Genomic DNA, 21,017 nt, shown 5'->3' with positions numbered 1-21,017 from the left:
TCATACCAGATAGAATTTTGTTTATTCCCTCGTCAACATTAAAATGGCCTTAGATTGTAATCTCTTTTCTTTTGTTTCTTCTTCTTTTTTTTTGTTTTTTTTTTTAAAGAATAAAACAGTAGCCACACCCAACCAGGGTGTCTGGGACATGCGAGGAAAGCAGTTTTATGCTGGCATTGAAATTAAAGTTTGGGCAGTTGCTTGTTTTGCGCCTCAGAAACAATGTAGGGAAGATTTACTAAAGTGAGTATCTTAATATTTTCAGCTTAGTAATATCCCTTCCAGATATGAAAATACCATCCTTATGTGAATGTGCTGTGTACACTGGCACTAAATCCCTGACTCCTATAGTGACACCATCTGGCTATATGGAAAAGACCTTGTGTTATAGTCAATTGCAAACTTGGGAATTACATTAAGAATCTGACTCAGCTTCTTTACATTTAGCACAGAAATTTGTGACTAACAAGGCTGTAGCAATGCTGATTGGTGAATTCTTGAGTTCTCAGTGAAGCTTCCTTTGGTATTAATTGTATCTTTCCAGCTAAGATAAAAACTAGCTTATTTTTAATCATAATTTACTAGTGAGCTTGTTTTATTGCAAGGTCACTGGCTAAAAGTATGATTCACATCTTACAGATGCAGCTGTCTATTAATATCTAAAGGAAGTTAGGGTGAAAAACATCAAGAAAAGGGAACTGGGATAAAAGAAAGTAATCCTATAAAATATTGGCAAAGACACAAAAGGAATTAATCTGAAAGCTTTATACATAATTGAAATAACAGTTTAAATCTAAAATTTAAAACTTCAAAATGAATTTTGCTTTTTTAAAGTGATGATTTCTTTTGACATTGTTATCAAACCAAATCTGTTACAAGTTTGAATGTAATCCTAAATATACTGATTTTTGTGACAGTGTGTTTCTGTGTTCCCAGTTGAGCACAAGCTTATCCATATAGTCCTGTACCAGGCTTACTAAAATGCATGGTACCTGAAATTTTGACCCCACTTTTCTTCAGTCCAGAATTAGGGATTTGAATGTTTAAAATAAATCTTTGAATAGGAATGCTATTCTAGTTCCTGGGACCCAGCTGAGACATAATTACTCAGAAATTCAAAACAATAATCTGATAGCTTAATAATACAGATTCTTCTGTGTTGTAATTGCAGAAATATAACCGTCAGTTTATTTTTGGGAACCAGCTAAAGTTTTGTTTATTTGTTTCTAATTTTGGCTAAGAATTTGTAAAAGTGAAAGGAGTATTTTAGAGGGAAATTAATGCTAAGAATGTACTCAAATAAAAACATTGTGCCCCTGGTTCTATTTTAACAGGAGTTTCACTGACCAGCTGCGTAAAATCTCTAAGGATGCAGGAATGCCCATCCAGGGTCAGCCATGTTTCTGCAAGTATGCACAAGGTGCAGATAGCGTGGAGCCCATGTTTAAACATCTGAAAATGACATATGTGGGCCTACAGCTAATAGTGGTTATCTTGCCTGGAAAGACACCAGTATATGGTATGGATCCTTGATTTCAAGTAGTAGATGTAACAGTCAGAATAAGCTAGGTTATGCTACAGTCACAAGCAACCCCAAACTCTCAGTGGGTCACAGTTACAAAGATTTATTTCTTGCTCCTGCGTGGTGTCCGTTGAGGGTGCACTGCAGCTTCTGCTCTGCGTCATCGTGTCATTCACACTTGGGGACCCAGCTCGATAGAGAAGCCACTATTTGGAATGTTGATGATCCCATACTCTCTTTTCTCTAGGCAACTCCTTGGCCACAACCAGCTATCTGGCTAACCCAATTTGTGTTAGAGATGGGAGAGTCAAGATGGGAGCAGGAAATGCAGTATAATCCTGCCATAGTCCTAGAAACTGAGAGAACTGGAATGTTTGGTAAAAAGCACTTAGGAATGTCAGAGTGAGGAAGACTAGAGGAGCCGGCCACTTCCAGAAGTGCTTAGTTTGTATCCGTTACAAGAAGAATGATACAAAGTTCTTTTGGCTATCATCTAAGTAAAGGATGCAGGAGCTACAGTCTAGCCATTTAAACTTTATAATAATGTCTTTAACCTTCTCTGTACAGTTATCCCAGTGTTTAGAGAAAGAAAAAAAAGTGTGTGTGGTGGGGGTTAAAATTCAAAAGGCAGAAAAGCAGGTGTGTGTACTGAGAGGGAGGAACTAGGGAGATTGATTCCTTTGCCAGACCGGTCACGTGGGAAGACAAGCCTCAAGGGACTGAGTGAGTAGTGGCAGGCAGCACCAAAGAATAAAGGAAGCGAGCTGGCTTCAAGGCCTGCAGGAGGGGAGGAAAGGGGAGGGGGGAGGGCCTATCCCAACAGGCAGAAAAAATTGCCCTTGGGGGTTTAGCAGATGAAAGGACATAAGAAGCATCGAGCACAGTGTACAGGATATAGTAGGTACTCTGTAAACTTAATGTGGGGTTTCTTTTCCCTTTACTGTTAGTAATTAGGAAACTATTTAAACCTTTTTATGTTAATTAATTATTTTTGTAGCGGAGGTGAAACGTGTTGGAGATACCCTCCTAGGTATGGCCACACAATGTGTCCAGGTAAAAAATGTAGTGAAGACCTCACCTCAAACCCTTTCCAACCTTTGTCTGAAGATAAATGCAAAGCTCGGAGGAATAAACAATGTGCTTGTACCTCATCAAAGGTAAGATTCTGAATTATGTTTTTCCCACTTTTGTCAGTTACATGATTCATGATAAAGCACACAAATCTCAAACATGCATCCCAATTACTTTTTCTCATATATGTACACACCCATGTACCCACCACCCAGGTTAAGATATAGAGCACTTCCAGGACCCTATCAGGCTTTCTTGTGGCCCCAACAAATAGATTATCCCCAAAGGTGACCACTATTCTGACCTCAAACACTATAGATTAGTTTTATTTGTTTTTGAACTTCATATAAATGGAATCATACAGTATGCACTATTTTATGTCTATCTTCTTTTTGTTCAACATTAAGTCTATGAGATTCATTTATGCTGTTGAATGTAATAGTATTTTACTCTTTTTCATTATCATTTCATTACATGAATAAACTATACAATTTTAATCTGTTCTACCACTGATGGATATTCTTGTACATTCATTATACAATTCTACATTTTTGGTGAACTTAAGCACTCTTACTCTTGTGTAGAATTCTATGAGTGGAAATACAGAATTATAGAGTTATAGAGAACATATATATTTAGCATTAATAGATACAGTCAAATAGTTTTCCAAAGTGGTTATACCAATTTACATTTCTACTGAGAGTTCTAGTTGCTCTATATCCTTACTAACACTTGGTGGTATCAGTCCTATTAATTTTAGCCATTTTATTTGGGGGTAATAGTATCTTATTATGGTTTTAATTTGTATTCCCCTGATGGCTAATGATGTTAAGCACATTTTCATACTCATTTGGCCATTTGGACATCTTTTGTGGTGGGCCTGTTCAGTCCTTTGCCCATTTTTTGTTTTGGGTTGTGAGTCTTTTTTATTAATTTGTAATAGTCCTTTGTGGTTTCTGGATATAAGTCTTTGATAGGATATAGGTATTGCAAATATCTGCTCCTACTCTGTTTTGCCTTTTTACTCTCCTAAATAATAGCTTTTGATGAACAGAAGTTCCTAATAGGATTCAATTTAATTAATTTTTTATGTCCTGTTAAGAAATCCTGCCCTCCTCCCCACAGACTTTTTGTTTAAATTTGAATTTGTCAGATTGACTCTAGAGTAACCAAACATCAAAGCAAGACAGGAATATTATAGATAAAGTGCTGGCTGGGAGTTGAGAGATTTGAGTATTGTGTCCATTTGTGAATTTTTAATATCTCTGGGCCTCAGTTCCTTATCTATCAAGGTAATAATATCTGCTTTGCCAACTTTAACATGTTGTTTTCATATGAAATCTTATCTACAACAGTGATTTGAAAAGTTAAATTTAGGGCTGTGCTATTAGTCATTGCCATACTTGAAAAGAAGGTGAAATGGAGTGCCTTGCTTTTGTACAATCATAGCACAATTCTCATTTTTGTCCTTGAATGAAACTTCTAAGTAAATTAATCGTCCCTGAAACATTGGTGATGAGTTGTACAGGCCATAGGGAAAGTTAAACTAAAGTCTGGAATCATTTAATTTTATCCCAAACATTTGAGACAATATAGCATAGTGGCTTAGAGTGCATACTTTGGTGTCAGGCTTCCTTTACCACTTCATAGCTGTGTGATCTTGGTCACATTCTTTATCCTCTTATGTCTCTCTCTCTCTTTTTTATTTTTATTTTTTGAGACAGGGTCTTGCTCTGTTGGCTGGGCTACAGTGCCATGGCATGATCATAGTTCACTGCAACCTCAAACTCTTGGGCTCAAGTGATCCTCCTGCCTCAGCCTCCTGAGTAGCTAGGCCTACAGGTCCAGGCCACCATGCATGGCTTTAAAAAATTTTTTTGGAACATACAAACTTGACACACAGTGCAGATAAAAAAATAAAATTTTTTTTGTAGAGATGGGGTCTCACTATGTTGCCCAGGCTGGTCTCAAACTCCAAGCCCCAAGCCATCCTCCCACCTTAGCCTCTGAAAGTGCTGGGATTACAGGCATGAGCCACCATGTCTGGTCAAATTTTTTAAATCTGGAAAATTGAGATAACATAATAATTGTACCATCTTTATAGAATGGTGAGGACTGAATGAGTTAATACATGTGAAATGCTTAGCACAGTGGCTGGTACATTGTATATGTAAGCTGTTATTATGTTATATATGTATTAATATATGTATGTACATATATGTATTATATATGTAGGTATCTATATCTCTATATCTGTCTCCACTGTTATTAACTGCTCTGTGCCAGACCCATGCTCTCTGATGCTATAGAGAGATAAATATGACACAACCCTCATGGAACCTCATCTTTAGTTCCTATTACATAAGATTGTCAAATTTGAGATGGCTCCTAGATTATACTTTAAGAATTAACACTCACAGTCCCAAATCTTACCTTTAAGAATTTAAAGAACTTCATATTTTATCTTTTTTTTTTTGCTTAGCTTTAACTAGAGAAGTATGCATGATATTTTTCTCTTTGATTCCTTTTTTTTCCTCTCCAAGCTCTCTCCTAAACAACAGGGCCTTTATACATGCCTTAGGCAGAGAAATCAGTGCCAAATAAATTAATTCATTTTTTCAACAAATATTTATTGAGTGCCAGCTGTGAGCTAGGCAGTATTCTAGGCACTAGGGATACAGCAGTGACCAAGACAAGACAAAATAAAATTCCTGCTCAATAGAGTTCACATTTGTGTGTGGACAATAAATAAAATAGATAGATAAAATATGTGGTACGTGGTAAATACTATAGAGAAAAATAAAACCAAGAAGGAGATAGACTTGATTCTATTCTCTAAATCTCTGATCTTAAAGAGAATGGGGGTTTTGGTTGCAGTCCCATGTATGTTCTGCAAATCTATATCCACTGTAGAAATCTGAGGATCCCGAGAGAGCCTGTTCTGGCAAGTTTTACTTTATACATATAAACTTTGTTAAATTTGAGTGAGGTTCTCTTTTTTTAATCTTCCCTTCCCACCATTATAGAAGAGCCATATTCACTTCTTTAGTCAATCCAGATTCATTATTCTGGGTGACACCAATACTCAGTGGGCCCTAGTGTTCTCTCCCAATGGGCATGTCTTTGTTCTCTCATAACATTATATCTGCGAATATATCTGGTGATAAAGTCTTGCTAAACACAAACATTTTCACTCGTATGTCTGAGTGGCAACATCTCCTTAAATCTGAGCAGGCCCTCAGTGTTCCAGCAGCCTGTCATCTTCCTGGGAGCGGATGTCACGCATCCCCCTGCAGGGGATGGGAAGAAGCCCTCCATTGCTGCTGTGGTTGGCAGTATGGATGGCCACCCCAGCCGGTATTGTGCCACCGTTCGGGTGCAGACTTCCCGGCAGGAGATCTCCCAGGAGCTCCTCTACAGTCAGGAGGTCATCCAGGACCTTACTAACATGGTTCGAGAGCTGCTGATTCAGTTCTACAAGTCCACCCGCTTCAAACCCACTCGGATCATCTATTATCGTGGAGGGGTATCTGAGGGACAAATGAAACAGGTACTCACTCTCATTATCCCATTGGTGTCCTTTGGGGCTTCTAGGAATCTGATGGAGTAGATTCTAGGAATCTCTGGGTAGATTGGAGAGATACTAGGCAAATTCTCAATTAAACATAATTCCATTTCTATCTCCTAGGTAGCTTGGCCAGAACTAATAGCAATTCGAAAGGCATGTATTAGCTTGGAAGAAGATTACCGGCCAGGAATAACATATATTGTGGTACAAAAAAGACATCACACACGACTCTTCTGTGCAGATAAAACAGAAAGGGTAAGAAGACATAGAATAAGCTTCGTTGGCAGGTTGCGGTGGCCTGTAATCCTAGCGCTCTGGGAGGCCAAGGCGGGAGGATCGCTTGAGGCCAGGAGTTAGAGACCAGCCTGAGCAAGAGCGAGACCCGTCTCTACTAAAAATAGAAAAAATTAGCTGGGCATGGTGGCACATGCCTGTAGTCCCAGCTACTCAGGAGGCTGAGGCAGCAGGATCACTTGAGCCCAGGAGTTTGAAGTTGCAGTGAGCTATGATGATGCCACTGCACTCTAACCAGGAGACGGAGTAAGACCCTGTCTCAAAAAAATAATAAGCTTCATTATCTAAGGCTGTGGCAAGTGATATAGAAACATGTATATACAATTTTTGTACTTTTTTTCCCAAAAGCCGAAGTACCTATTAATAATTTAGTACATATACTAACTGCAATTGGGCTTAGATGAACAATTCTGAATGATACAAGTTGCATGACTGAATATTTCTCTTGTGTGGCAGAAATGCTATTTCTAGAGTTGTTTTTTCTCTGGGGGGGAGCAGTTAGAAACATGCCAGGTACATCTATTTGGACTTTATTGCCATTTGTTACTTTTTGCTGCCAGTGCCTGAGCCACAGTTCTATAGTATAAAGAAGAATTTCTCTTCCAAATGATTTTATATCAGTGCAGGGGATTCTTAGGACACAAATGTTGAACATTTATGGTGTCACACTTATTAACCATAGGCAAGTTACTTAATTTCTCTAAGCTATAATATTCTCATCTGTAAATGTGGTTAAGAACAATACCTACCTCATGGGATGTTATAAGGATTAAATTAATAAATGAATGTTAATTTGGGGTACAATTCCCAGCATTTGACAAAAGGCATTTTATACTCCCTATAATCGGGTATTTATATGTAAACTAGTAAACTACAGGTATATAATACAGGTTGAGCATCCCTAATCTGAAATGCTAATTCTCTAAAATCTAAAACTTTGTGAGTGCTCCCATGATGCCACAAGTAGAAAATTCCACACCTGACCTGATGTGAGAGGTTGCAGTCAAAATGCAGATCAAACTTTGTTTTATGCACAAAGTCTTTAAAATATTGTATAAAATTACCTTTAGGCTATGTGTAAATAAGGTGTATATGAAATATAAATGAATTTCCTTGTTGAGACTTGGGTCCCATCCCCAAGATATCTCATTATGCATATGCAAACATTTCAAAATCTGAAAAAATTCTAAATCCAAAACACCTCTGGTCCCAAAAATTTCAGATAAAGGACACTCAACCTGTGCTGGATAACTTTGCTTCTTTGACATTTTTTATGACATTACTTCATCTTGTCCAGGCCCTCCCTGATCCACCCACTGGGAGGCCAGATCTTTCTTTTGCCTAATCATGTAATCTTGTCAGCTACTCCCATTATTTTCTGGTACGCCCTTGGTTTTTTGTCTCTAATCCAAGAAATCCAAAAACGAACTGTTTTCCTTTTTTGTTTTCTGAATCGTTCAAGAACTAAGGTTCTTTTCTCCTTGGGTCCCAGGTCCACCAATCAGTTTAGATTAAAAGTGCTGTCTTCTGAACTGCCCACACCCTGACTCAGTAGTACTTCTTGGACTTTGTTAATACAAATTCTCTGAATTCTTGCCTGAGCTCTGGACACAAAACATCTTGCCACCCCTCCTTAACTGCTATTGTCACCTCTGCACTACTCTGTCAACTTGTTATCCATGTAGATTTAGGACCTGGATTATCCTTCTAAGCTACCTATTAAGCTATTATTAAGCCATCTCATAGTTTTATTCTTTACCATCCAGTGTCACTACTAACCTTTCAAGGTTGACAGTCCCAGTTCTTAGTTTATTTTGTGCCCCAACACTTACCAATATCTTCAGTTCTCTAAACATGCCTCTTGTCAATGAATCAGTCCACTTGCCCATTTCCTTTGCTTCTACTCCTAGGAGGATAGGAATTGCTAGGGGGAAAAATGGTTTGTTTAATAATGGACCATATTACAAATTCATGATAGCAAATCTCAGCCACACCTTGGATACTGTAATTTTCATTTATCTTATTCCCCATAGCATCTGTTCCAAACCTTTATACTCTTCTCAACTTCCCTACCCTATCCATGATGCCTTCATTGCCAACAAAGTCCTACCATATATTTCCCCAAGAAAACAAGATTTAGAAGGCATGAATTTTCCCAGCTGCCTCTCCTCTACTTTCAAACTTAGTTAAATTTTGTGTTTTCTTATCTCCTTCATCATATCTTACTTAGGCTGATCTCTCCACCTATGCTTTCTTTTCTCCCACCTATCTTATTTTATTTTATTCTTTTGAGAAAGAGTCTCACTCTGTCGCCTGGGTTAAAGCACAGTAGCGTCATCACAGCTCACTACAACCTCAAACTCCTGGGCTCAGGTGATCCTCCAGCCTCAGCCTCCCAGAGTGCTAAGATTACAAGTGTAATCTTCAGATATCTACCACACAGTGGGGAAAAAAAAAAGTTTACAGGTGTGAGCCGTTGTGCCTGGCCCCACCTATGCTTTTGATCCTAGTCCTTTCTACCTTCTCTAGAGCTTCACTTCGTTAATTACCCATAATTTCTCAAATTCAGTCTTTCTCATTCTGTTGCCTTTTTCACCCTCCAAAGTTGCTTAAATCTTCTTTAGTCCTAATAAAGTTCCTTTCACTCTGCTTCACTCCTAGTCTACCTGCTCTCTTATCTTTTCTTCCTTTCCTGACAAACTTTTAGGAAAACCATCACCTGACTTTCCACCTGTACCTTCTCACATCAAACTTCAATTTTCTGTAGGCTGACTTCACTTTCAGCGCCTCCACTGAAGTTGTTCTTTCAATGACTTGCTCATTTCGAATCCAGAGATACCTTGTCAGATTCCCACACTGACCTGATTGCAGCACTTAAGACAATCAAATGCCTTCTGTGGCCTTAGCAATATGAGTTTCCCGGTTTACCACCCACCTCTATAATCAGAATTTTGACTCTTCCCTCTCCTTCTGTTTATTAAACACTGATATTTCCTGGCATTTCATCCTTCTCCCTCCTCTCATCTCAATTTCAATGCTCTCTTTAGTATCATCCACTTTTCTTGGCTCACTTATGTACTTGTTAATAGATTCCTAAATCCATATTTCCAGCCCCAAGGCATTCTATGCATCTCCTGATCTGAGCTTCCAATTATCTACCAGAAATAAATATTTACTTAGATGCTCCGTAGGCATTGTACCAGTCAAGATAGGCTAGGCTGTGCTGTGTTAACAATAACAAAAAAAACTCCAAATCTTAGTGGCTTACGAAGACTTATTTCTTGCTCACATTATACATTCATTGTGGCTCTGCTGCAGCTGTGACCCTGCTGTCCTCCCTTTGGAACTTAGGCTGACAGAGAAGCGTCTATCTAGAACATCACCAGTCACTGTGGCAGAGGGGGAAAAAGATACACGACAAGCTATGTGCTGGCTCTTAAAGCTTCTGCCGAGAAGTAACACATTTCAGACCACATTTTATCAGCCAAAGCAAGTCATGTGGCCACTCCTGAGATAATTGGGTGGGGATGTATAATCCTTCCTTCGGGAGGGGCACAGGAATAGTTGGCACCAGTGATACACTCTACCACAGGCATTTCAAGCAAAACACATCTAAACCTTCTACTTGGTGTTTTATCCCCATCCAAAACCTATTCCTCCCACAGTTTTCCTTTTATTCTAATACTTGGCATCACTGTATATTAAGTCAGTCAAGCTAAAAACTTCAGAGTTGTCTTTAAATTCTTCTCCTCCCCTTCCTGTCCCCCCATACCCAGTTGATCAAATAGTCTCTATGTTCTGCCCTGAACTGTCTGTTGTCTCAGTATGTCCTCTTGCATGTTCCCACTGCTCTAAGTAGAGCTCTTCTGCATTGCAGGAGACTCCTAGCAGCCTTCCTGTCTCCACCACTCCTTCACAAGTGCATCCTCCACCCTGCTGTGAAAACACAGATCTTATTGTGCCTCTCCACTGCTCAAAAATCTTCAAGTATTCCCCATTGCTTACAAATACTTTCCTGTGGTGGTCACTGTTTTCCCAAGGTGGCCAAGACAACATTTTTGTTTTATCTTTCACTATGACCTCATACATCTTCCATTTCCCATATCCATTGTGCATCCTTATCTCTGGAATGAGTACATCCATCCCGCCCCTTTTTCCCATTATTTTTATTAGGGTATGATGCAGATACAGTAAAATTCACTCAAATTTTTAGGGTATAGTTTTACTTTAGTGTATGGTTTTGACAAATGCATATAGTTCTGTAACCACCATCACAATATAAATGTACAATAAAAATATCCCCCTCAGTGTCCATGGGGGATTGGTTCCAGGACCCCCAAGGGGCTCAAGTCTCTGATATAAAATGGGATAGGCTGAGTGTGGTGGCTCTTGCCTGTAATCCCAGCCACTTGGGAGGCTGAGGCAGGAGGATCACGTGAGCCTAAGAGTTCAAGGCTGCAGTGAGCTATGAAGTGCCACTGCACTCCAGCTTGGGCAACAGAGCAAGACTTCATCTTTAAAAAATAAAATATGGCTGGGCACAGCAGCTCACAACTGTAATCCTAGCACTCTGGGAGGCCAAGGTGGGAGGATCAGTTGAGGTCAGGAGTTTGAGACCAGCTTGAGCAAGAGCAAGAACCCTCTCTACTAAAAATAGAAAAAATTAGCTGGATGTGATAGCACTTGCCTGTAGTCCCAGCTACTCAGGAGGCTGAGGCAGGAGGATCACTTGAGCCTGGGAGTTTGAGGTTGCAGTGAGCTAGGCTGAATCCACGGCACTCTAGCCTGGGTGACAGAGTGAGACTCTGTCTCAAAAAATAAAAAAATAAAAAAATAAAATGGAGTATATTTGCATATAACCTATGCATATCTTCCCATATACTTTAAAACATCTCTAGATTATTTATAATACCTAATACAATGTAAATGCTATGTAAATAGTTGATATACTGTATTTTTTATTTGTATTAATTTTTTGTTATATTTTTTATGAACATTTTCTTTCTTTTTTCCAGATTAAAATTAAATTGTTAAACATGTTACCAATTTCCTATATTTATCATCTTTTTAATTTTAAAAAATTTTTGATTTATTTTTTAATTGACACATAATAATTGTGCATATTTATGGGGTAATAGTGAGTTACTATGAAACAATGTATAGTGATCAAAACAGGGTAATTAGCATATCATCCTCTTTTTTTCAAATACCTGCAGTTGGTTGAATCCCTGGATATGGAACCCACAGGTACTGAGGGTCAACTATGTAATGATCCCATCACATCAAAAAATTCTGACATGCCCTTTTGTAGTCAGCCTTTCCCTCCCCCCAGCCCCTGGCAACCACTGATATGTATTCTGTCCCTATAGTTTTTCCTTTACCAGAATGTCATATAAATAGAATCATATAGCCTTTGAGTCTAACTTCTTTTCCTTAGCATAATGCATTTGAAATTCATCCAAGTTATTGTATATATCAGTAATTTGTTCCTTTTTATCGCTGAGTAGTGTTTCATGATACGGATGAGCCACAGTTTGCTTATCCATTCCTGAGTTTAGGGATATTTAGAGTGTTTCCAGTTTTTATTACCCTTTGCTTCTTAACTCCTACTGATTGTCCTGTAAGGCTGTGGTCCCTAACACCTGGGCTGCCAACAGGTACCCATCCATGGCCTGTTAGGAATCAGGCCGCATCTTCATCATGTATTTACAGCTACTCCCATTGCGCTCACATCAATGCATAAGCTCCGCCACCTGTCAGATCAGCTGGCGACATTAGATTCTCATAGGAGTGTGAATCCTACTGTAAACTGCACATGTGAGGGATCTAGGTTACGCGCTCCTTATGAGAATCTAATGCCTGATGATCTGAGGCAGTGATGCTAGCGCTGGGGAGTGGCTGCAAATACAGATTATCATTAGCAGAGAGGTTCGACTGCACAATAAATGTAATAATAAATGTAATGTGCTTGAATCATACTGAAACCATACCCCCTGTTCCCTGGGTCTGTGGAAGAATTCTTACATGAAACTGGTCCCTGGTGCCAAAAAGGTTGGGGAACGCTGCTATAAGGCATGGCTCAACTATTTCTTCCCCACCAGCTTTTCCCAATCCCTTCCATATGCCCTTATCTCATCATATTACACTTCACTGTATATGGTTTTCATGAAGGGAGGAAAGCAAATTTGTTAGTTCTGTCTGTGTATCTGGCTCTCATCCGTAGCATCTGCTGCAGAGTCTAGCACATACATGGGTGTTCAAGTAATAATTGTTGAATGGAGCATGCTCAGATTTCTTTTTCCCCAGGGTACCACCACTTTAGGGTATTATCTCTAGAACTGGAGGGCTGTTTTTTTTTAACGGTCAAATAAGTTTGGGAAATGCTGTATTCTCTAGCTCTTAAAGATTATACATGACTAAATAAAGGTTCTGAGAAGTAATACAGTAGAAAAAACATTTTGGCCTTGGTTTAATCCAGTGTTTCTCAAATTTATTTGACCATAAAATACCTAAACATATCCTGCAAAAGTAAGATTCCTAAAGAACAAACTTTGGGGAAAGAAATGCTAGAACCATTATAGCTCAATTACATTTCCTCTGGTCCAGCTAAGAACTCAAGTTCACATGTGATTTTGACAAAAGGAGATTTTTCTATACTCATACAGTTATTATATGCATTGGTGTATGATCTTCAGCTGAAGGTAACAATAGTTAGAATGAAGTCAAATAAACTCCCATCAAATTTGTGCCTATATGCTAAATAAACTTCTTCATATTGAACCTTGCCATACAGCAGAAGAGGGTAACCCAATAGCAAGATTTAATTCCTTTCCTTGTAAATGCATTTCTGAAGTACCCCTTTCTGCTTTTCTAGAAGTTTGGCTATAGAGTTCTGGCTTAGAATTTTAACGGTGTAAGAGATCATCACTTAATTGTATAGGTAATTAGATTGAAGTGCAAAGATATTATGCTTGGTTCAAGGTATATACTTGCAAGCCTAGGCCTAGATTAGAAACTAGTTTCTTAATTCCCATTTCAGTCCCCTTTTTCTGATAACCATTTGACAGTAACCTCTTTTATTAATAAAGTATTAGTTATATTGAACCTGGTAGACCAGTTCAAAGATTCCTTCATCTTAACTTTTACTGAAAGTTGTGGATTTTTTTTTTTTTTTACTCCAAGTAAGGAATAATACTGATTTTCTCTCAGTAAGCTTATCCATTTTAAATGTTAATTTTTGCCCCCTCTGTGAACATGCCAGTGTGTGCTATCTAAGTAGATAATATTGTAGCCCAAAGTCACAGATAAAATAATTCTTTGTCTGAATTCCCCTAGAGAGACCCCTGGAGTATGTTTGTCTGAGAAAATGCTTTAGGTTGAAATGGTTGGGCTTAGAGGAAGTTACAGGGAATTCAACATTGGGAATGAAAGTGGTTTTCAAGAATTCACTTAGGATCTGTTTACCAACTTGTTACCAATTAACACGCAAAAGAAAAAATGGCCTCAGCACAGTTTGGCACTTTGATGACTAATTACTTTTTTGTTTTTTGGTAGGTTGGGAAAAGTGGCAATGTACCAGCAGGCACTACAGTGGATAGTACCATCACACATCCGTCTGAGTTTGACTTTTACCTCTGTAGTCATGCAGGAATTCAGGTAACTTGGAAGCTGGTCTAGATCTTTGACTTGATAGGGAGATATCTGCAAATTCAACGACTAGCTTGAGTAGACTTGTTATTAAACACTGTACTTAACTTTGTTAATGCTCGTATCATAGAACTGTTGTAATCTTTTGGTCTAGGTATCTGCTTGTAGGTCTGCTAGGCAGAACACTTCTGAGTTTAAGGAGTAGGTTTCAATTCTCTCCTCTCAGGTAGTCAATCCATGTCGGAAATGCATTAATCATAAAGCTCTCTCTCCAGGGAACCAGCCGTCCTTCACATTATCAGGTCTTGTGGGATGACAACTGCTTCACTGCAGATGAGCTCCAGCTCCTGACTTACCAGCTGTGTCATACCTATGTGAGGTGCACACGCTCAGTCTCTATTCCAGCCCCTGCATACTATGCCCGGCTTGTAGCATTTAGGGCAAGGTATCATCTGGTGGATAAAGATCATGACAGGCAAGTTTCTCAGGCACAATAAAATCTCTTTCTATTTTAGCAGCATGTTAAAAAAAAAAAGAGCTACAGAAAATTTTTTAAGAATTTAAACTTTCTTTTAGGGTTTAAATTGCAAGGCGCAAATAAAAATGCACATGCCTTTGAGAGCTTATAAGGTGACTTTTGGTCTAAGAAGTGCTCAGGCTTGTTTATACTTGTATTGTGTCTCCAAAGGAGTCTAATTTGGAGCTGCCTGTGGTTTTCCCATAGAGTCAAATATATTTCAGTTCTGCTCAGGTTCTGAGTAGCCTCAAATGTGGACAGCACAGCTCCCTGGCTTCCGTCAAAGCAGTCTCAGCCCTGCTGATTCCACTCCATGCAAGGGGGAAATCCTGATCAGTTTGCTTTCAGTACAATCTGGAAAATACACCACTGTGAACCGGAATGTGTGTGTGTGGGAGGGGGGCCAGACCATTCTCACCCCCAAATAGGGGTCTCAAAAGAATCAGAGAATCAGACATTTTAACCTGTTACTGAGCTACTATTAAATAGCTAAACAAGCTCTCTGCATTAATTTTCTTTTCCAAATGACCATCTGTGAAGTGTAGCAGTTTCTGGGCTCTTGCCCAAGTCTGAATTCAGCTGCTAAATAGTAGACATTCCACTGCAAGTCTATTTCTGTAAGGGTTGAAAATACACTATTATGGAAAATACCCAGCTGTGGCTTTGTACATTCCATTCTGTAATGTATTTTCTTTCATTCAACATATTTATTGAGTATTGACTGTGTGCCCAGTGCTGTGCTATAAGATGAGCAGGACGTGTTTCCTGACTATAGGGATTTGTGTTTTAGTATAGGAGACAATACAGGCAAATATACAACCAGCCCAAATCAGTATAAATAAAAGTGCATTGGGACATCACAGGAAAGGCCATTAGAGAAGATTTCATAGTTGGACGGGTAGAATTTCACTCTACAAAGAAAAGAATTTTCCAGGCAGAGAGAACAATGGACAAAAAGGAAAGAAAGCAAGTGACATGTTTGTACAACAGCAAGTTTTCTTTGGCTGAAACCTATTAAAGGGGAACAACGGGCATGAGGCTGGAAAAGTATGTTAGTGCAAAATTGTCTTTATTAGATGTAAAAAGCTATTCCTGGGCTAGAATAGACAGGACTCAATAGTTAATTGGGTATAAGGGGCAGAGGAAAGGATGAAGTAAAAGATGGCTAGAATATTGAGCCTAGATAATGAGAAGAATAAACACTTAAGGAGAGAAGTCAGAAGAGGAATGGAGATTTACAATTTCCCAAACCCTTTATAACATATGGTATCTTTAAGAGGTGTGTTTAGAAGTTGTTGTTACCCCAAAAGACGAAAATTCAGAGAAGTTGTTACTTGTCCAAGGTTATGTAGCTAGTGAGGGGAAAGCAAGAAGAGACTGGTGGCACACTAACATTTTCTGGGTGCCTACAATGTTCCAGCACTGTGATAGGTACATAGATTCATTCATTCAATAAATTATAATTGGGACTCTATTATCTTATTGCTAAGCATTAGGGATACAGTGGTGAGTAAGATGGGCAAGTTGCTGCTTTCATGGAGTTTATATCCCAGTGAGGAAATCAATAATTACCCAATTAATAATTTAATTTCAGTTGTATTTAGTACCATGAAAGAAAACTATAGGATTTTGTGAAAGCATGTTCCAGGTGGCCCAGACCTGGACTTTGGGGGCATGGAAGATTTTTATGGGGAAAATGACATTTGACTGAGGTCTAAAAGACAAGTAGAAAGTACAAATTAACCAGACATAATGGGCAATGGAAGACTTTACATAGGTACTGTTAAGGATTTGGGTCTTTGCAGGCATTATTTTATCTAATTCTTGCAACAGCCCATTAAATAAATTGTATTACATTTTTCAGTTGAGCAAACTGATGTTTAGAAACATAACAAATTATTTAAGGAGCCAAAGCTTGTGCCTAATATCTTCTTGGATCCAGTACTGTTTGTGCTATTTGAAACATGTGAAGTTTGAAGTGGTCTTCTGTGACACCTGGTTTTTTTGCTTTATTTTCTTTACAGTGCGGAAGGCAGTCATGTATCAGGACAGAGCAACGGCCGGGATCCTCAGGCCTTGGCTAAGGCTGTGCAGATCCACCATGATACCCAGCACACGATGTATTTTGCCTGAGAGTCTCAGAAAAAGAACTCACCAGTTTGGCACCCCACGCAGCCTCAAAATGTTTCAAATGCCTACCACCTCTAGATAGAGCCAAGTTGACTTCAGGTGGTCTTCTACCAGCAGCTCGGAATAGTTGCACTGAATCTATACTTTGCAGCACTGTCTGATGCATCAACAAAATTGAGCCATTTTTTTAAAGTAATAGATACTCATAGATTATCTTTTCTGATGCACTGGACTGAATTTTTACCTCAATGTGCAAAGGCTGATCAGCCTGAACTTTCTAAAGGACTTTACAAGAAAGGTTTCTATGGAATATTTTGCTAGCTGTGGTGTTCACCGCATCCCTCTAGTCTTATAAGAGAAGATTATTCCTTTTTTCTGTGTTCATTGAGTGGGGTGTATGCATAAGTGGGAGAGAAAAACCAAACAATCTACTTCAGTTCAGTGTAACTATTTAATTGTGTGGGTCCATAGACTTTTTAATGAAAATTTCTGACTTCACCACTGTAAATGCCTTTAACAAGTGTTAATTTTTTAAAGTTTTACAGAGTTTTATTAGTTTTACTACTTTATCTCATTGATCTCTGCAGACTTGTGCTGGTGCAAGTACAGGCTGCCAGGCAATTGCACTATGTTTGGCTACAGATTCAAATAGGCAGTTCTCTTATTTGGTTGACTTTTGTGAATGTGTGACATAAACAGATGTAATGCATGTCACAGTGACAGATAATACTGCCATGGTAAAAGTACTCATGTTTCCCCCTATTTGGAAAAAAAAATTAGCTTTTAGTATTTTTCCAAGTTTTCAAAAGTGCCCATTTTATGCTGCTGTGTGGTTTGTTAGATCTAAATGATTTTTAAACTTTTCTCATAGAAAGTTAACTTTGGCAATAAACATTTTTTAAGGTTCCTCCTCTTCCCTCCCTGACAATGTAGTTTTCTAGATGAGATTTCAGTATGATTTTATCAGCTATTTCTTATATATCATAATCTGGCAATTTCTGAAAATGGTCAGAAAAGACATATATTTCCATGCCTTTTTAAATAATTATTTTTACCTATTTTATATTCACAATTGGTGTCCTGTCACTTTGTTTTAAAATAAGCTAGAACCAGGATGCTTCCTTACTGGAAAGGCTTTGCCAGTCCTTAAGGTACATTGAGTGATGCTGCAACTTGCAAAAACTTACCAGCATTCAAACACTTTTTTTCCCTGGGAATCAAGGTTCCTCACACAACTACTTGTGGTGCAAATTTTTGCTTCTCTTTCAACCTAAAATGTACTTGGTGGGTTTTCCTTCCTTTTATTAAACTAAAACTTGTAGAAAAGGTTGATTTTTCTTAGTAGATTCTGGATTCCACTCACAGGGAGATGGGATTCCTTTCTTGTCCAAACAAAGGGAGTTGATCTAAAGCAAGCATCAGTTAAAAAATGTAGGAGAAAATTATTCTGTACGTAGTGTAGATAGATAATACTTTGTGAATGGACAACAGTTACATAGAGTCTTGGTAGTTCCAGCCAGTGTTTCCCAGCCCAAATTTCACTGACTCTATCCTCTGTTCTCTATCCTGCACCTCAGGAGTGAGAGGTGGAAAAGGGAATAAAAGGCCTAGAGCCACGCTTCATATGGCTGATGAAGGTGCTGGGGAAAGAGACAGACTCAATGTGGGGAAAAACAATTTTGCCGCCTCTGTCTGGAAACTGTTGGTGGGGAAACACTGGATCTGATGGTGAAGGGCGTTTGCTTGAACTCATTAGCCTGTCCAAATCTCATAAACTAGCCTTCTCAGAATCCCAGCAATATAAAGCACTGTTTTTCTTCAGTCGTTTAAATGAACTTGTAAATACATTGAAGTTTACATTTCCACGTGCTGTTGATCAGCGGCGCCACCAGTGTTTGCTGAGACTGGTCTCCGAGAGAGTTTTATAATGTCTGTTGAGTCCTATAGCTCATCCAGATGAATGCAGACATCCTTAATCTCTGCAGACAGTAGGATGAAAGCGAGTTCTGTGACTGAAGCACAACATAGGCAGAAGTGAAGACATGGCAGATGTTAATTTCATAAGATTTTTTTCCTTTTTTTGCAAATACCTCACTTGGATAATACAAATCAGGACATGTTGGTGAGGGGCTGGCTTGCTGCTTTTATTCACACTTGTTCAGGGAGAGCACAGAAAATACCCTTCAGCATGGCCGCTCTGGACCCAAGAGGAGGAAAAATGGAAGCTTTTTTAGGAGAAGGAGGACTCGCTGGAGTCCAAGATGTGAAGAACTCTCGGTGGCTGGCTGGCTGGCCATCGGGCCCCACACCTGCACTTGAGTGCCTCGGGCTTGCTTGTTATTAACGCACAGAAGAAGCGTCACTTCTCACCGTCTCCTGGCTTGTATGGAGCAGGAGCAAGGCGGAGTGCCGGAAGCCTTGATTCGCTTGCCTGCAGTTGGGCTCTATGCTTGACCCTGAACCATACCGTTTGTAAGACCTCAGTCAGCCCCAGGACACTGGGGTAAATCATTGTGGTGGTGGATGAAAAGCCGGGAGGCCTATATTTATAGGAAAACGGTACCGTTAAAGGTGCAATGCGGTCATTTTGGATGAAAGGAAAGAAATATGGGAGAACTAGGATTTTTGGAAAAAAAAAACTTGCTGAGGGGTGAATCTTTAAGAGGTAATCACTGCAGAATCAGAGTTGCAGCAATACTATTGCAAGCAAGTCTGAATGCCTAGTTTTACTTTATTTGGCTTGACAATTTGAATAGGTAACCCCCTCGGGACTGACTGAATTGTTATGCATGTGTCAATCAATGGGAGGTGTGCATTCTCTAGAAGTAGTTTTAGGCTGTTTGGTTTGTTTTTTTTTTCTTTTTTTCCTTAAAAAAATGCAGCCTATTTAGGCACTGTCATGTGGTGTGAAAGATTTAAATGTAGCAACGCTGAAGAGTAACAATTTGGGGATAAGGAGCGGGGACATTAAGGGAGTGGTGAAGACTCAAATGTTGAACCAGTTATGTTTTGTTGTTGTTATTGTTAGCTGTTGAATTCTGAATGGTTTATAAAGTGAACTAGCTGGCTTAATGCAGCTGGCGTTCTGGGTAGGCAGAACATATTCTTACTGTAAATTCTATTTGCTGCTTCCAAAGGTGATGATTTTTAAGCAGACATGTTCTATATGGTCTGTATTTTAGGATCTGGTGCCCAGCCTATATCCGAGCTTATCTACCTGGCTCAGCTACCTACCCTTCTCCTGGGAAAATGTAATCCACTGATTAACAAGGCTCACCCTCTCCACCCTGCCCTAGCGACCTTTTGTGGATGTGCTGTTAAGATTGTCTTGCTCAATAGCAAGGTGGTAGCTCTGCTTTCATTTTAAGAAAGTGGAGGCTGAGGGCATTCTATCAATACTGCTTCAACTCCAAGAATTTTTCCTTCTAAAATTAAGGGAAAGATCTTGTTATTGATTAACCATTTTCTTATGCCTTGCTATTGACAGACATATTCATGCTCTTTCTATGTCTAGTGGCTGAAAATGTTTGCATTTGTTTATTCGACTAATGGTGTGATTTTTGTTTCTATATTATTAGACTTGTAATGTTTTAAAATGTATTTTATTAAATTTGGACTGGATGTATGTCTAGCAATACGAGGTACTTTCTAAACTATTAAGGGAGGGGTTGTATCCCCATGTTGAGATAAGATGATGGTCGTTAAAATTTTGCAAATTTTTTTTTTTTTTGGCCTGCAGGGATATTTTGTGTTCATGTGTCCAAAAAAGGAATAAATTGGCATTCTTGTGCCAAAAGTTGTTTTTCTTGTCAATTGTCTAATAAATATAGATACACTGTAATGGCAACACACATGGTTACTTTTTAAAAACAACTTCCTCAATTGGAGAAATTTGACAAAGAAGAACAGTGGGAAAACTTCGTGTTTTTAACTCCTGGGTATCCTTATTTTTAGAAATTGCTATTTGTTATACAATTATTATGTGTCAATTAAAACTAAGCTAAGACTTTAACAAAGAAATTGCTATTTGGGAATTTTAGAGGAGATTCTCAGCAACATTTCACAAATGAAAACTTTTATAAGATTCAGCAGTGTTCTGGGTATAGATCTTAATGGGAAGATCTATTTAAGTAAAGTCTTGAGAAAAATCTGCAGTCTCCAGAGGGTGGTGTGGCCACATACTTTGAAAGACTAACTTCTCTAGAGGAGAAGCTGCCCAAATTCATGCAACCTGGGGTTATCCAGTCTCATGTCTTTCAAAAAAATTC

General features: G+C 38.8%; 1 protein-coding gene across 4 annotated transcripts in view; it reads left to right on the top strand.

The window, feature by feature from the left end:
• AGO4 (argonaute RISC component 4) overlaps window positions 1-20,548 on the top strand; it is a 38,810-nt gene extending 18,262 nt beyond the window's left edge. For 2 of the 4 annotated variants that reach the window (XM_045548279.1, XM_045548278.1), the window contains exons 11-18: window positions 110-243; window positions 1,335-1,519; window positions 2,520-2,679; window positions 5,828-6,143; window positions 6,282-6,416; window positions 14,010-14,111; window positions 14,378-14,577; window positions 16,644-20,548. In XM_045548279.1, coding sequence (XP_045404235.1) covers window positions 110-243; window positions 1,335-1,519; window positions 2,520-2,679; window positions 5,828-6,143; window positions 6,282-6,416; window positions 14,010-14,111; window positions 14,378-14,577; window positions 16,644-16,752 — 1,341 coding nt within the window. In that variant the 3' untranslated portion in view covers window positions 16,753-20,548. The remainder of the gene's footprint in view (window positions 1-109; window positions 244-1,334; window positions 1,520-2,519; window positions 2,680-5,827; window positions 6,144-6,281; window positions 6,417-14,009; window positions 14,112-14,377; window positions 14,578-16,643) is intronic. The other 2 variants (XM_045548280.1, XM_045548281.1) reach the window with 2 other exon arrangements.
• The last annotated feature ends 469 nt before the right edge of the window (window positions 20,549-21,017 follow it).

This window comes from Lemur catta, chromosome 3 (assembly GCF_020740605.2).
Source record: "Lemur catta isolate mLemCat1 chromosome 3, mLemCat1.pri, whole genome shotgun sequence".
Taxonomy (NCBI): Eukaryota; Metazoa; Chordata; class Mammalia; order Primates; family Lemuridae; genus Lemur; species Lemur catta.
The sequence above is the reverse complement of the archived record's forward strand: the minus strand, read 5'-3'. Positions and strand labels throughout refer to the sequence as shown.